Source organism: Martes martes, assembly GCF_963455335.1.
Source record: "Martes martes genome assembly, chromosome: 9".
Taxonomy (NCBI): Eukaryota; Metazoa; Chordata; class Mammalia; order Carnivora; family Mustelidae; genus Martes; species Martes martes.
Window position 1 is genome coordinate 73,413,223 of NC_137896.1, and position 12,790 is coordinate 73,426,012.

The 12,790-nt window shown below is 39.6% G+C and overlaps 1 protein-coding gene across 4 annotated transcripts in view; it reads left to right on the forward strand.

The window, feature by feature from the left end:
* Window positions 1-126: 126 nt before the first annotated feature.
* The window catches only part of EML6 (EMAP like 6), a gene marked incomplete at its 5' end in the record, with an annotated part of 278,105 nt that continues 265,441 nt past the window's right edge, over window positions 127-12,790 (forward strand). For all 4 annotated transcript variants that reach the window (XM_080812628.1, XM_080812625.1, XM_080812626.1 and 1 more), the window contains one exon: window positions 127-323. In XM_080812628.1, coding sequence (XP_080668754.1) covers window positions 127-323 — 197 coding nt within the window. The remainder of the gene's footprint in view (window positions 324-12,790) is intronic.

Sequence of the window (12,790 nt, forward strand, 5' to 3'; positions counted from 1 at the left end):
TGGCGCTGCACACTGAGCCTTTGCAGGTCCTCCGCAGCCCGAGTCTTGGCGAGGACAGACCCGGCGCGCAGGGGCCGCGGACCCGCGCGCGGGGGGGGGCCGGGGGGCGAGTGGGGTCGGCTTATCATGGCGGATCGGACAGCTCCCAGCTGCCAGCTCCGGCTGGAGTGGGTGTACGGGTACCGGGGTCACCAGTGCCGCAACAACCTGTACTACACCGCCGGCAAGGAGGTGGTCTACTTTGTGGCTGGGGTCGGGGTGGTTTACAACACCCGAGAGCACAGCCAAAAATTCTTCTTGGGACACGACGACGACATTATCAGGTAAGGAGGTGGCCTGGGGTCGTGGGGAAGGGTTGGGTGTGGAGACTGGAAGGGTGAGGAGAAGGATGACCAAACGGGCTTTCCTGGAGTCAGATCTGGAGCCCTCTGGAGTAAAGGATTCTCTCTGGAACTCCATGGAATTACAGAAGGGCTGCTGATTCTAAGGCTAGGGCAGAAAAAAGGTGGGGAGTGCAGGCAGGTGGGGAGGGAGTGATCTCTTTCCTCTTTATTCCTCTGGAAGGCTTTTAAATCTCTAAGGAGTTGAGTGTCCTGCTGCTTTTTGGGTGTTCATTCCTGCTACAAGTGGAAGGATCCCGGGGAACCATGAAACACTTCTTCTTGCCCTAACTGGGTAAATGTAGGACCAATAATCTGAACAGTGGGTGTCGTCTTTGGCAGGCTCCTCAGTAGGTTCCTCAACAAGCAAGATGATTAAAAAAAATCTAGAAGAAAATTTCGCTACAGGTAATTTGGAATCTTCATCCCAGATGCTTTGAAACTGGAAAATTTCTGCAATGGGTGGGGAGTTTTTTCTCTAATATTTCACTTGGCAGTGTTCTAATGCCAAAAAACATATTTATACACTAAATAGATGCTTCCCCAACATCACTGAGGTTATAAAAGGCTGGCAGCTGCTGGACCACAAAATCCTACCAGTCAGCCCCCGGAATGACCAACATCTGGCAGTGGGTGGCCAAGACTGGTTAGAAAAACACAATTGGATGAATAGCCAAGTTAAGGGGCCTTCTCTGTTAAACTGTAGAGGTGCATATTTCGATTCTTGGCCCTGTCCTGTCATCTCTGGACCAGATGCATTTTCCTCCAGCTCTGGTCAGCTGCTTATGTGACCATACAAGGTGTGGTCCAGATGCTGTTCACGGGGAATCCCATTCAGCCTTCGGCAGTTAAGGAAGATTTCCATATGGGAGCCTCACCCACAGGGCAAATGACTTGGTGAAGATAGACAACAACTGACAGAGACCATATTTGTGCCTTCCTAACTTGGTGTGTCCATTGAAGTAGAACAACTTCTATCGTATTTCAGAATCTTACCACTTGTGTTCTAAGTTTGCCTTTCATAATGAAATAAATGGTTATGTGGTGTAATGTTAATGGTTTTGATTTCTCCTTGGGGAGAATGATTTAAAAGTCTTGCTCCCCTCTTCTAGTGTTTTGCTTATTCTGCAGTCCCCCCTTTTTTTTTCAAGTCCTACAGTTGAAAAATTGTTACAAACTATAAAAACTTAGTATTTGAAAATACAGTGAGATATATATTTTTTAAAACCTTGACTTTTAGAAAATGAAGATTTTTAAATATTAGGAGCTCTGCTAGTCCCAAGATTGGGTGGAGCTGACACGTAAAATTTTCTTCCTGTATATGAGAAAATTGCTTTTTTCTTTGCTCCCTGATACAGTGAGGGTTGTGACTGGGGCATCCCACTTGGTTCTGGCCTGGAGATTTTGCTTTTCTAATTGCCCGGCTGATTATTAAAGTCACAGGTGCAAATGATTAAAAGTGACTTGTGAAAAGGTTAGATATTTAAAAATTTAAACCTATTATGTTTTTGCTCTTTCTTAATGCAGTGCTTTCCATTACACCATCTAAATAAGATGTAGGTAGTCCTTTGGGGGAACAGAGAGAGTGGCAATTAAACAGAAAATTCCCTGGGGTTAAATAATATTGTTGTGACAGTTCACTGAACTACTTTGATGGTTTAAACTCCTAATCTTAATTTTTTTTCTCTAATAGGAAAAAGAAATGCACTGTTGAAACTGAAGGGGGGAAAGGGTGGAGTTGCAGTAAACCACTGTGATGACAGGCAGCTGGACTAGTGGGATTGGATGATATATGGCTTAGTTAAACATTCAGGCTGGAAGAAAAGGTGAATGAGCTGTTTGTATAACTGGTTTTCAGGAAGCCTCAAGTGATGAAAAGAAAGAAAACACAATTTAGTTTCTGGTCTATTATGAAGGTAGTTGTATCTTTACACTGAATAGTGGCATAGTGGTATACCTACCTTCAGAGACTGGAGTTTACTGCTAAATTTTTTGTGATATGTGGTTAGGTCTGAGTATGTACAGGTGAGCAGAGTTCTTTAATATCCATGTATGTCTTTGCACATAGGAATAAAATTAAGTCCAACAGATTAAAAAACACAAACCACAGATCATTATGTAATTAAGAGCTGTAAAATTAGACTGTTTATGCTGTTATTTTGCCTTATCTTACATATATTTCTTTTTCTGATAAATGCAGGATGCAGAGCACATTTATTTTTAGCTTTAGTGAGACTGCTGAGTGACATTTCTTTCATTATTTTATTGCCATAAATATATTGAATATTTCAAATTAATATTGTAAATTATTGGGAATCTTTATGTATTAGCTATGGATATTAGACAGGAAAATTATGGTCTTTTATCTTTATGAATTTCAACTCATGTTCCTGTTACAATACTGATTTTCCCTTTAACATATGGCAGTTAGCTAGTGAATGAGGAGGACTATAGCTAAGGTTTCAGTGCAAAAATGTTTTGGATTTTTGGAAATATTATATGATCATTCAAGCTTCTAACTCTGGATTCTGTCAAATGAGATAATGTAAGTAATTGTCTATTAGCTTTTGCCTTAGCTTGAAAGCTATATTCATAGTGCATATATTTCCTACTGCTTTATTTATTGTGCTACTTTCCCCAGAATATTAACTAGAAAGCAGCCCAACAAATATTGATACTATACTCCGTTTTATAAAACCACGTGATCTTTGAGATCACAATGAACTTTAATAATAATGTAGGATTTGGCAGAGCTCACTAGAGCTTAGCATATATGTCTTCCTAATTTGACAGACTATGTGTTTAAGTCAGGTTTTTTAAAATGTTGATATGTGAAGCACAATGTGATTTATTGGATGTGGAGGCTTAGTTTTATTCTTTTGAATGATTACCCTTCAGTACAGATAACAGATTAGAGGATGATGCCTATTTTAGCCCTGATAGCATGGTGACAGGACAGGTAAATACTAGAAGCAGTGTTTGCTCTCAGACTAACAGCAGAACTCAAATCAGGCTTAAAGGCAAGGCTGGCAATGGAGACTGGAATATTTACTAACTTGGTTTCTACTTCAATTAGCCGATCATGACACAAATAGAGTAAATGAAAGAAAAGGTCATGAACACATTTTGCTCTCTGTCGCCTCCCTTCCATTTTCAGTGACTCCATTTAAGACGTTTATCTCCTTACTCTGGATTGGTATATTGTTTCTGGCTAGTTCCCTGTCTCCATTTTCCTTTTTCTTATTTTTTCACTCTCTATTGTGAGGAAGGTTTTTCTGCAATACTCTTTCAGAGGAAGGAATTTGTATTGACTTTGAGCTTGCACACACTCAGTGATGAACCCCACTGTGCTGTTTACTGGAGTCATCTGAATGAATGGCTTGGCCACTCAGGGCCTTGTTTATTTGTGAAATGGGGATAATAATACCTAAACTGCAAATTTTAACTTTTGGAAGTAATATATGCAAATAGTTTAGATGGGGGCCTGGGCCTGAGCTGGTATTCAGTAACTTCTCTTAGTAGTGATATTAGTAGTATTCCATTAAAAGCACACACTTGCACCATAAACAAACCAGATTGTTTGTAGTCCACCAGCTGAAGCTTAAACTCCTTAGCTTTCCATTCCTTCTGGCTCTCACCCACTTTTCCTTCCTTATTTTCCTTTTTTGTTTTTTTTAAAGCATAAATTGTTTGTTTCCCACTTGCCATATAAAAAGATTACTCTGTTCTTTCCTGCCTCATACTGGAATGATTTATCTCCCCATCAACCCTTCTCCCCAACAAATGGCACAGTGGTGGGTTGTCAGACAGATCTGATTTGAAAACCAGATCTGACACCAGTTGGGTGACTTGGGGAAATTATTAAACCTCTGTGAGCCTTAGCTATCATCAGTAAAACAGCTTCTCATCTACAAGTTGGAGACTTAAAGGTATCTGCCTTGTAGCTTGTGGAGATTACATACAAGGTGCCCCACAGTGTTTGGCAAACAGTGAGTGCCCACTGCAGGGGGCCTGTTTGTTTCCACATCCTGCATGGCCTCATCTGCTTCAGCTTCACCATTCCCGTGAGACCTTATACCATCCTTAGATGAAGGCGTGCCTTGCACTCCTAAAGTTTTGCATCTTTTGTGACCACCGCTGCTCACTTAATATGTATCATTTAGTACTTTCATTCTGAATATTTTCATTTATAAGTGTATATAAGCTCTTTGAGGATGAGAATAAATTTAATAACCAGAGCCAACATTTCTTGAGTATAGACCCAACATTTCTTGAGTGTAGCACTTAATGTGCTACAGATTTATCTCATCCGTCCTTTTAACAACCTCATGACATTGGTACTGTTATTAGCCCCAGTTTACTGGTGAGGAAACCAGAACATAGAGAGGCTAAAGATCTTGCCCATAGTCACTATTTAGAAGACTATAGATTGGGAATTGGAACCCAACTCTGTCTGATTCCGAAGTCCAAGGTTATTGCTTTACTGTTTTACAAACTCTTTATTTTTCTCAGTCACTGTGGTTCTTACCACTGTGCCTTATTTCTAACCAGAACTTTGTTGAGTTTTTTGCTTCTTGTAACTCAGTAATCAGTCTGGTGCTTATCAGTTTATCAGGAGTATTTGAAGCCAATTGCTAGAACTCAGTCTGGACGTGGAACCATGTTCAAGTTCACCTCAGGAACATTACCACCTTTGAAACAATGATCGGAAACAATGATCTACTAGAGATATTTTTAAAAAATTAAGTCTCAGTTGTGACATGGCTAAAATAATGTGGTGCTGCAAATACCATTGAACTTGTTGAATTTGAAGAGGGGGTCTAACAGCTGTGGTTGGGTCTAGAGTATTGAGTAAACAGGTTCACATGAAGGCCTGGAAATGTGACTTCATATTCTTCAGTCGCTTGATCAGTTTGAATAAGGGAAACATGGGGGTAACTATAAAGAATCAAATTCATATTGGTACCTGTTCTGTACAAAATACATATATATATATTTATGTATTGTATTTTATATATATATATATGTGTGTGTGTGTGTGTGTGTGTGTGTGTGTATAATCTCATTGCATTTCCCTCTCTCCCATCTCTGCAAGGTAGTCTTCTTATTTCACTGAGTGGGAGTGACTCTGAGAGGGAAAAGGCTCTGAGAAGGAAAGAGATTTAAGCAAAGTTACTTGGTAGTACCATTGACTATTCATTCGATCCTTTTCATTTGCAAGAGTATGAAGTGAAAGGCTTTGATGAAGCTTATGATCTGTTGTAAATAATCTTATTATTGTTATTCTTATTAACAAACTATAGTCTGGGGATTTTTAAAAAAGATTTATTTATTCATCAGAAAGAGAGAGAGGAGAGATAGAGATGCACAAGCACGGGCTGCAGCAGGCAGAAGGAGAAGCAGCCTCCCCACTGAGCAGGGAGCCAGGTGTGGGGCTTGATCCCAGGACTCTGAGATCATGACCTGAGCCAAAGGCAGGTAGATGCTTAAGTGACTGAGTCACCCAGGCGTCCCTATTTGGTGATTTTTATTAAGATTTATTTATTCCCTAAATTGAGAACATTTTACTTGTTTATTCATCAAAACTTCATTTACTCTCTAGAAGGTACAAGTGCAGGGAATGCAGCAGTGAACAAGACCACGTTCTTGCCTCTATTCTGGTGGTGGAGGCCAACAATGAATGAATGAGAAGGCACAGATTGTAAAAAGTACTGAGAGAGGAATGATCATAGAGAGGAACTGGGTTGGCGGGAGCTACCTGCCATAGGATTCCAGAGCAGCTCTCTAGGGAAATGGCATTTAATAAGCTGAGACCTGAAGGATGAGAAGGGGTAAGTGAAGCTGGCATGGCAGGGGAGAGGTTACATGTGAAAGCACCAGGGTGAGGAGGAATTTGGTGTGCCCAGAATTCTGGTGTAGATACCCAGAGAAAAACCAAGGTCGTTGTAATTCTCATCCAGGTCATTAATGCCTCAGGGGTCTTGGTACCATATGTTCTAGATTTCCCTGGACAGTCACAAATATTCCATTCAATTATTGTTATAAACTTGTTCTTATCATATTGTGGGTCTCTGTTTTTAATTCAGAATGAATGACCATGTGTGTGTGTTTTTTAAAAAGATTTTATTTATTTATTTGACAGACAGAGATCACAAGTAGGCAGAGAGGCAGGCAGAGAGAGAGGAGGAAGCAGACTCCCTGCTAAGCAGAGAGCCCGATGCGGGGCTCGATCCCAGGACCCTGGGATCATGACCTGAGCCGAAGGCAGAGGCTTTAACCCACTGAGCCACCCAGGCATCCCTGTATGACCGTGTTTTTATTTAGAAAAAGTGGTTACTATATAATGGGTCATTGTTTGGAAACATTGTACTGGAATATACTCTCTTACAAAGAATGATAATGACCCCACAACCAACAGTCAGTCAGAATGTAGGTTATACTGTGGTAAGTGAAAAACTGTTCCATGGCCACATTTCTAAGCAGAGCTGTCCTAAGGCCTCTTCTACCCACAAGGATTTGGATATGAACACTTTGGCAATGTAGGTGACATTCTTGCCACCAAAAAAAGGAAGCTGCTGGGAAGACTGACTTGCTGGCTTTGCTTCTGGGACTTTCTCTTCCTGAAACCACATAGAAATCCATCCTTAAGCCACCAAATTACACATCTTCAACAGTCAGGCTTCTCTTGTAATTTCAGCCCGAATCTGTCAAATGTGGATTGGTCTTAAGTGTAATTAAAGTGTTTGAGAGCAGATATTTCTTCTCACATATCATTGTTCATAGGAGTCACCTGAGCACATGCTAAAATCTAGCTTCTAAGTCAGTAAGTCTGCTTTGAGGCCTGACAATGTGCATTTCTAACCAGCTCCCAAGTTATGCTAATGCTTTTGGTCACAGGCCACAGCAAGATTTTACGGACCTGACTGGTATGTTTCAGAGCTCAGTGGACCAGTGTTTTTTTTCAACCCAGATGATATTGCTATAACTAAATAGACTTTTAATAATATATATCATCTATACATTTACTAAATTCTTAAATTAACAGATTTTTTTTTCTCATTAAGATGGTACCTAGCCCTGTGTTCTAAATGCTCCAGAAAGAACCAAGCAGGCACTGATTGGAACAAGTTAAGGAGATGGTGAGCTTGTCCCTGTGAGCAGTGGAAGAGATGTCCATAGCCTTTGTGTAGACATGTGTTTTCTAGTATCTTGAGGGTATACCTAGGAGTGGACTTGCTGAATCATATGGTAACTCTGTGTTTAACTTTTTGAAGTACTGTCGAATTGTTTTCCAAAGTAATGTATAATCCTACCACCAATGTCTGAGAGTGCCATCTCCTCTGCAGCCTTGCCAACAATCGTTGTGTTCTCTTTTTGATTATAGCCATCCTACTGGGTGTGAAATGGTATTTCATTGTGATTTTGATTTGCATTTCCCTATTAATTAATAATATTGATCATCATTTCATAATTCATTGACAATTTGTATATTCTCTCTGGAGAAAATTTCTATTCAAATCCTTTGCCCATTTTTAATTGTTTTTTTTTTTATTGTTGAGTTGTAAAAGTTCTTTATATATTCTGAATGTAAGTCCCTTATCTGTTATTTGCAAATATTTTCTCCTATTCTGTGAGTTACATTTTTCACTTTCTTTTTTTTTTTTTTTAAAGATTTTATTTATTTATTTGACAGAGAGAGATCACAAGTAGGCAGAGAGGCAGGCAGAGAGAGAGAGAGGAAGCAGGCCTCCTGCTGAGCAGAGAGCCCAATGTGGGGCTCGATCCCAGGACCCTGGGATCATGACCTGAGCTGAAGGCAGAGGCTTTAACCCACTGAGCCACCCAGGCGCCCCCATTTTTCACTTTCTTAATGGCGTCCTTTGAAGCACAAAAGTTAAATTTCGATGATGTCCAATTTCTTTTTTTCTTTTGTCCCTTATACTTTTAGTGTTAAATCTAAGAAACCATTGCCTAATTTAAAGTCATGAAGATTTATGCCTATATTTTCTTCTAAAAGTTTTAGCTTTGACATTTAGGCAGATGACCCATTCTGAGTTAATTTTTATATATGGTGTGAGGTGGGGGGGGGTTCAACTTCATTCTTTTGCATGTGGATATCTAGTTGTTCCAACACTTTCTATTGAAAGGACTATTCTTTCCCCTTGGAATTGTCTTGGATGTCTATAACCTTTGAATTCCCCTAGCAGAGGGTCCATTCTTCTCATTGAGAAGATACTGAACATTTGGAGACCCAGAAACTGAAACAATCTTTACAAAGATTAACTTAGAAGTAATAGAAATCTGTGGCTTTGGTTGCTATCCTGCTTGAAAAGATAGTGTTAGAGACTATAAGGATGTTTAGATTTTTATATATTTAAAGAATAAAACCATATTTATACTTTGAGAAGCCAGTGCAGTATTTAGTAACTGCAGGTTTAGGGACCAGCAACAGTCTATACATTGGCTTTGTTTACTCCCAAAGATTCTTACTCTTTAAAAATGAATTTTCAGCCTTTGGACTTGCTTCTGGAGACAGATCTCTTGAGGCAGCAGAAGGGAAAGCAGAGGGAGTAGTCAGAGTTTGTGCCCCTTGACCTCTACCCCTTTAGCAGTTCATTTCTTTCTTTCCCCAGTGGGAGGCAGGCACCTGGCTGACCTCAACCCAGAAGTTGAAGTATTCCACAGTTGCCCCTAATTTGTTTGTTTGTTTGTTTGTTTATTTGTTTTTTTAACCACCCCTTTCCCCATCAGCATGAAGGAGAGGTGTGGTAGGACAGCAATAACTCCATGAGATAAAAGAATCTTTCTTGGGGCGCCTGGGTGGCTCAGTGGGTTAAGCCTCTGCCTTCCGCTCAGGTCATGATCCCGGGATCCTGGGATCGAGCCCTGCATTGGGCTCTCTGCTTGGCGGGGAGCCTGCTTCCCCCTCTCTCTCTGCCTGCCTCTCTGTCTACTTGTGATCTGTCTCTCTCTGTCAAATAAATAAACAAAATCTTTAAAAAAAAAAAAAAGGAATCTTTCTCTGGACTGGCACTACATAAATAGGTTGGTCAGAGAATTACTCTGACCAAAGTCAGAGTAAAGCTATCGAGAATTATTTTAAGGCACAAGGATTCATGTTAAGTGTTTTAAGGCACAAGGATTTATGTTAAGTGTGCTGCTATTTAACAGGGTCATTAAAACATTTTTCTGTATTCATTGTGAGTTGATTTTATGGGTAAGAATAAAACAGGATCCACAAATGACAGGATGCCTCCTAAATAGGAGATCAGGTGAAAGAAACTGAAACTTTTTCAAAGAAACACAATTAAGGAGAGGATCATAAGATGACAAGAGAATCTTTGGGAACTCAATTATAGGGAGTAGGCCGGCCTTTCAAGCATTGCATGGTTATCAGGCAGCTATTTCTTTCTCTTTCCCTAGTTCTTTCTCTTGTAAGAATCACAGATTCTTAAAGATTCATATCTCTGCCTCTCTCTGGATAACATATGCTTTGATTTCCTATGACTGCAGACTGGCTTCTTAAGTCAATGATCCATTTTGCACATAGTCACCCCACTCCAAAATTCATTTCAGCCCCTAAGCATACATGACTATCCAGCTTGGTCCTACAATACCAGTTGAATTGATCACTCTTTTGCGTCTTAATTCCAAATTTCCAGGAAAGAGAATCTAATTGGCTTAGTGCTGGACAGAATGTCCACCCAGTCCAATCAGCTGTAGCCTATAGGGTGGGGCCATGTTTCAGAGGGCTGCCTCTTCAAGAAGGTTTGTCTAAGATAACATTATACTCAATGGGGAAAAAACTGAGAGCTTTTTCCCCTAAGGTCAGGAACAAGACAAGGATGTCCATTCTCACCACTTTTACTCAACAGAGTGCTGGAAGTCCCAGCTATAGCAATTAGAAATACAACAAAAAGAAATAAAAGGCATTCCAATTGGTAAGGAAGAAGTAAAATTTTCACTCTTTGCAGATAGCACAATACTATAGATAGAAAACCCCAAAGACTTCACTAAAGAACTACTAGAACTGATAAATGAATTCAGTAAACTTGAAGGATACAAAATTAATATATAAAAATTGGTTGTATTTCTACACACCAATAACAAAATACCAGAAAGAGAAATTTAAAAAATTCTATTTATAATTATAGCAAAAATAGTATAATACCTAGGAATAAACTAACCAAAGAGGTGAAAGACCTATACTTTGAAAGCCATAAAACATTGGTGAAAGAAATTGAAGATGACACAAAGAAATGGAAAGACAGTTCATGCTCATGGATTGGAAGAACAAACATTGTTAAAATGTCTATATTACCCAAAACAATCTACAGATTTGATGCAATCTCTATCAAAATACCAACAGTATTTTACACAGAGCTTGAACAAACAATCCTAATATTTGTGTGGAACCACAAAAGGCCCCAAATAGCTGAAACAATCTTGAAAAAACAAAACTGGAGGTACCACAATTCCAGGTCTTCACATTATATTCCAAAGCTGTAGTAATCAAAGTAGTGTGGCACTGGCACAAAAATAGACACATAGATCAATGGAACAGAATAGCAAGCCCAGAAATAAACCCACAAATATATGGTCAATTAATCTTTGATAAAGAGGTAAAAATATGCAATGAAAAAAAGACAGTCTCTTCAACAAATGGTATTATGAAAACTAGAGAGCAGCATGTAAAAGAATGAAACATCATTCACAAAAGTAAACTCAAAGTGGATAAAGGACCTACATGTAGGACCTGAAACCATAGAAATCCTAGAAGAGAACACAGGCAGTGATTTATCTGATATTGGCCATAGCAACATTTTTCTAGATGTGTCTCCTAAGGCAGGGGAAACAAAAGCAAAAACAAACTATTGGGATTACATCAAAATAAAAATCTTCTGCACAGCAAGGGAAACAACCAACAAAACTAAAAGACAATCTACTGAATGGGAGAAAATAGTTGTAAATGGCATATCTGATAAAGGGTTAATATCCAAAAAATATAAAGAACTTACACAACCCCCAAAGCCCCAGATAATCCATTAAAAAATAGGCAGAAGACATGAAAAGACATTTCTCCAAAGAAGACATACAGATGGCCAACAGACACATGAAAAGATGCTGAACATCACTCATCATCAGGGAGCTGCAAATCAAAACCACAATGAGATGTCACCTCACACTTGTCAAAATGGCTAACATCAAAAACACCAGAGATAAGAAGTGTTGGTGAGGATGTGGAGAATAAGGAAACCTCGTGTACTGTTGGTGCGAATGCAAACAAGTACAGCCACTGTGATAAATAGTATGGAGGTTCCTCGAAAAACTAAAAATGGAACTACCCTATGATTGATCTAGTAATCGCACTACTGGTATTTACCCAAAGAACGTGCAACACTAATTCAGAGGGATATATGTACTCCTATGTTTATTGCAACATCATTTACAATAGCCAAACTATAATAGCAGCCCAAGTGTCCATCGATAGATGAATGGATGAAGAAGAGGTGGTATAGATATACAATGGAAATTATTCAGGCATAAAAAAGAATGAAATCTTGCCATTTGTAATGACGTGGATGGATCTAGAAGGTATAATGCTAAGTGAAATAAGCCAGTCAGAGAAAGGCAAATACCATATGATTTCACTCATATGTAAAATTGAAGAAATAAAACGGCAAGCAAAGGGAAAAAAAAGAGAAATAAAAACCAAAAACAGACTCTTAACTATAGAAACCAAACTGATGGTTCCTAGAGGGGAGGTGGGTAGGGGGATGGGTAAAATAGGTGAGGGGGATTGGGAGTACACATCATGATGAACACTGGGTGTTGTAAGGAAGTGTTGAATCACGATATTATACACCTGAAACTAATATGACACTGTGTATTAACTACACTGGAATTAAAATTTAAAAAAAGAAAGATCGTCTGATAAAGGAGGCATGGGCGAAGAGAAGGAACAAATGGCAACTCTACCAGAGGAGGTAGGTAAGAAGAGGAGGCAAACTATTTCTTGATAGGAAAAAAAGAACAGGACAGTGGTGAGAAATACTGAGGGCACGAAAAGGTAAGGAAAGGATATTAAGAGGGCTTAACTACAAAATATTGGTGATAAGACACACCATGGAATTTCCAGTTCTCAAAGAGGCCATGCCAGAGTGTCTCTGGGGAATGCTGGCCAATGGCTGGTGACCACAGTCTCGGAGAGTGAAACAGACATCACACATTTGCCCACTGGGGTGCCAGTGCTACTATTGAGGGTGTTCTCTCACTGCTGGGGTCTGATGGGAGAAGGGAGGGGAGTATATGGGAATGGGGCCGATGCTAACAGGTACCAGGGAGGTGGTCAGATGGCACTCACAGGAGGTTTCCTGGGATTGGCACAGCCTGCAAGGTGATGTTGGTAG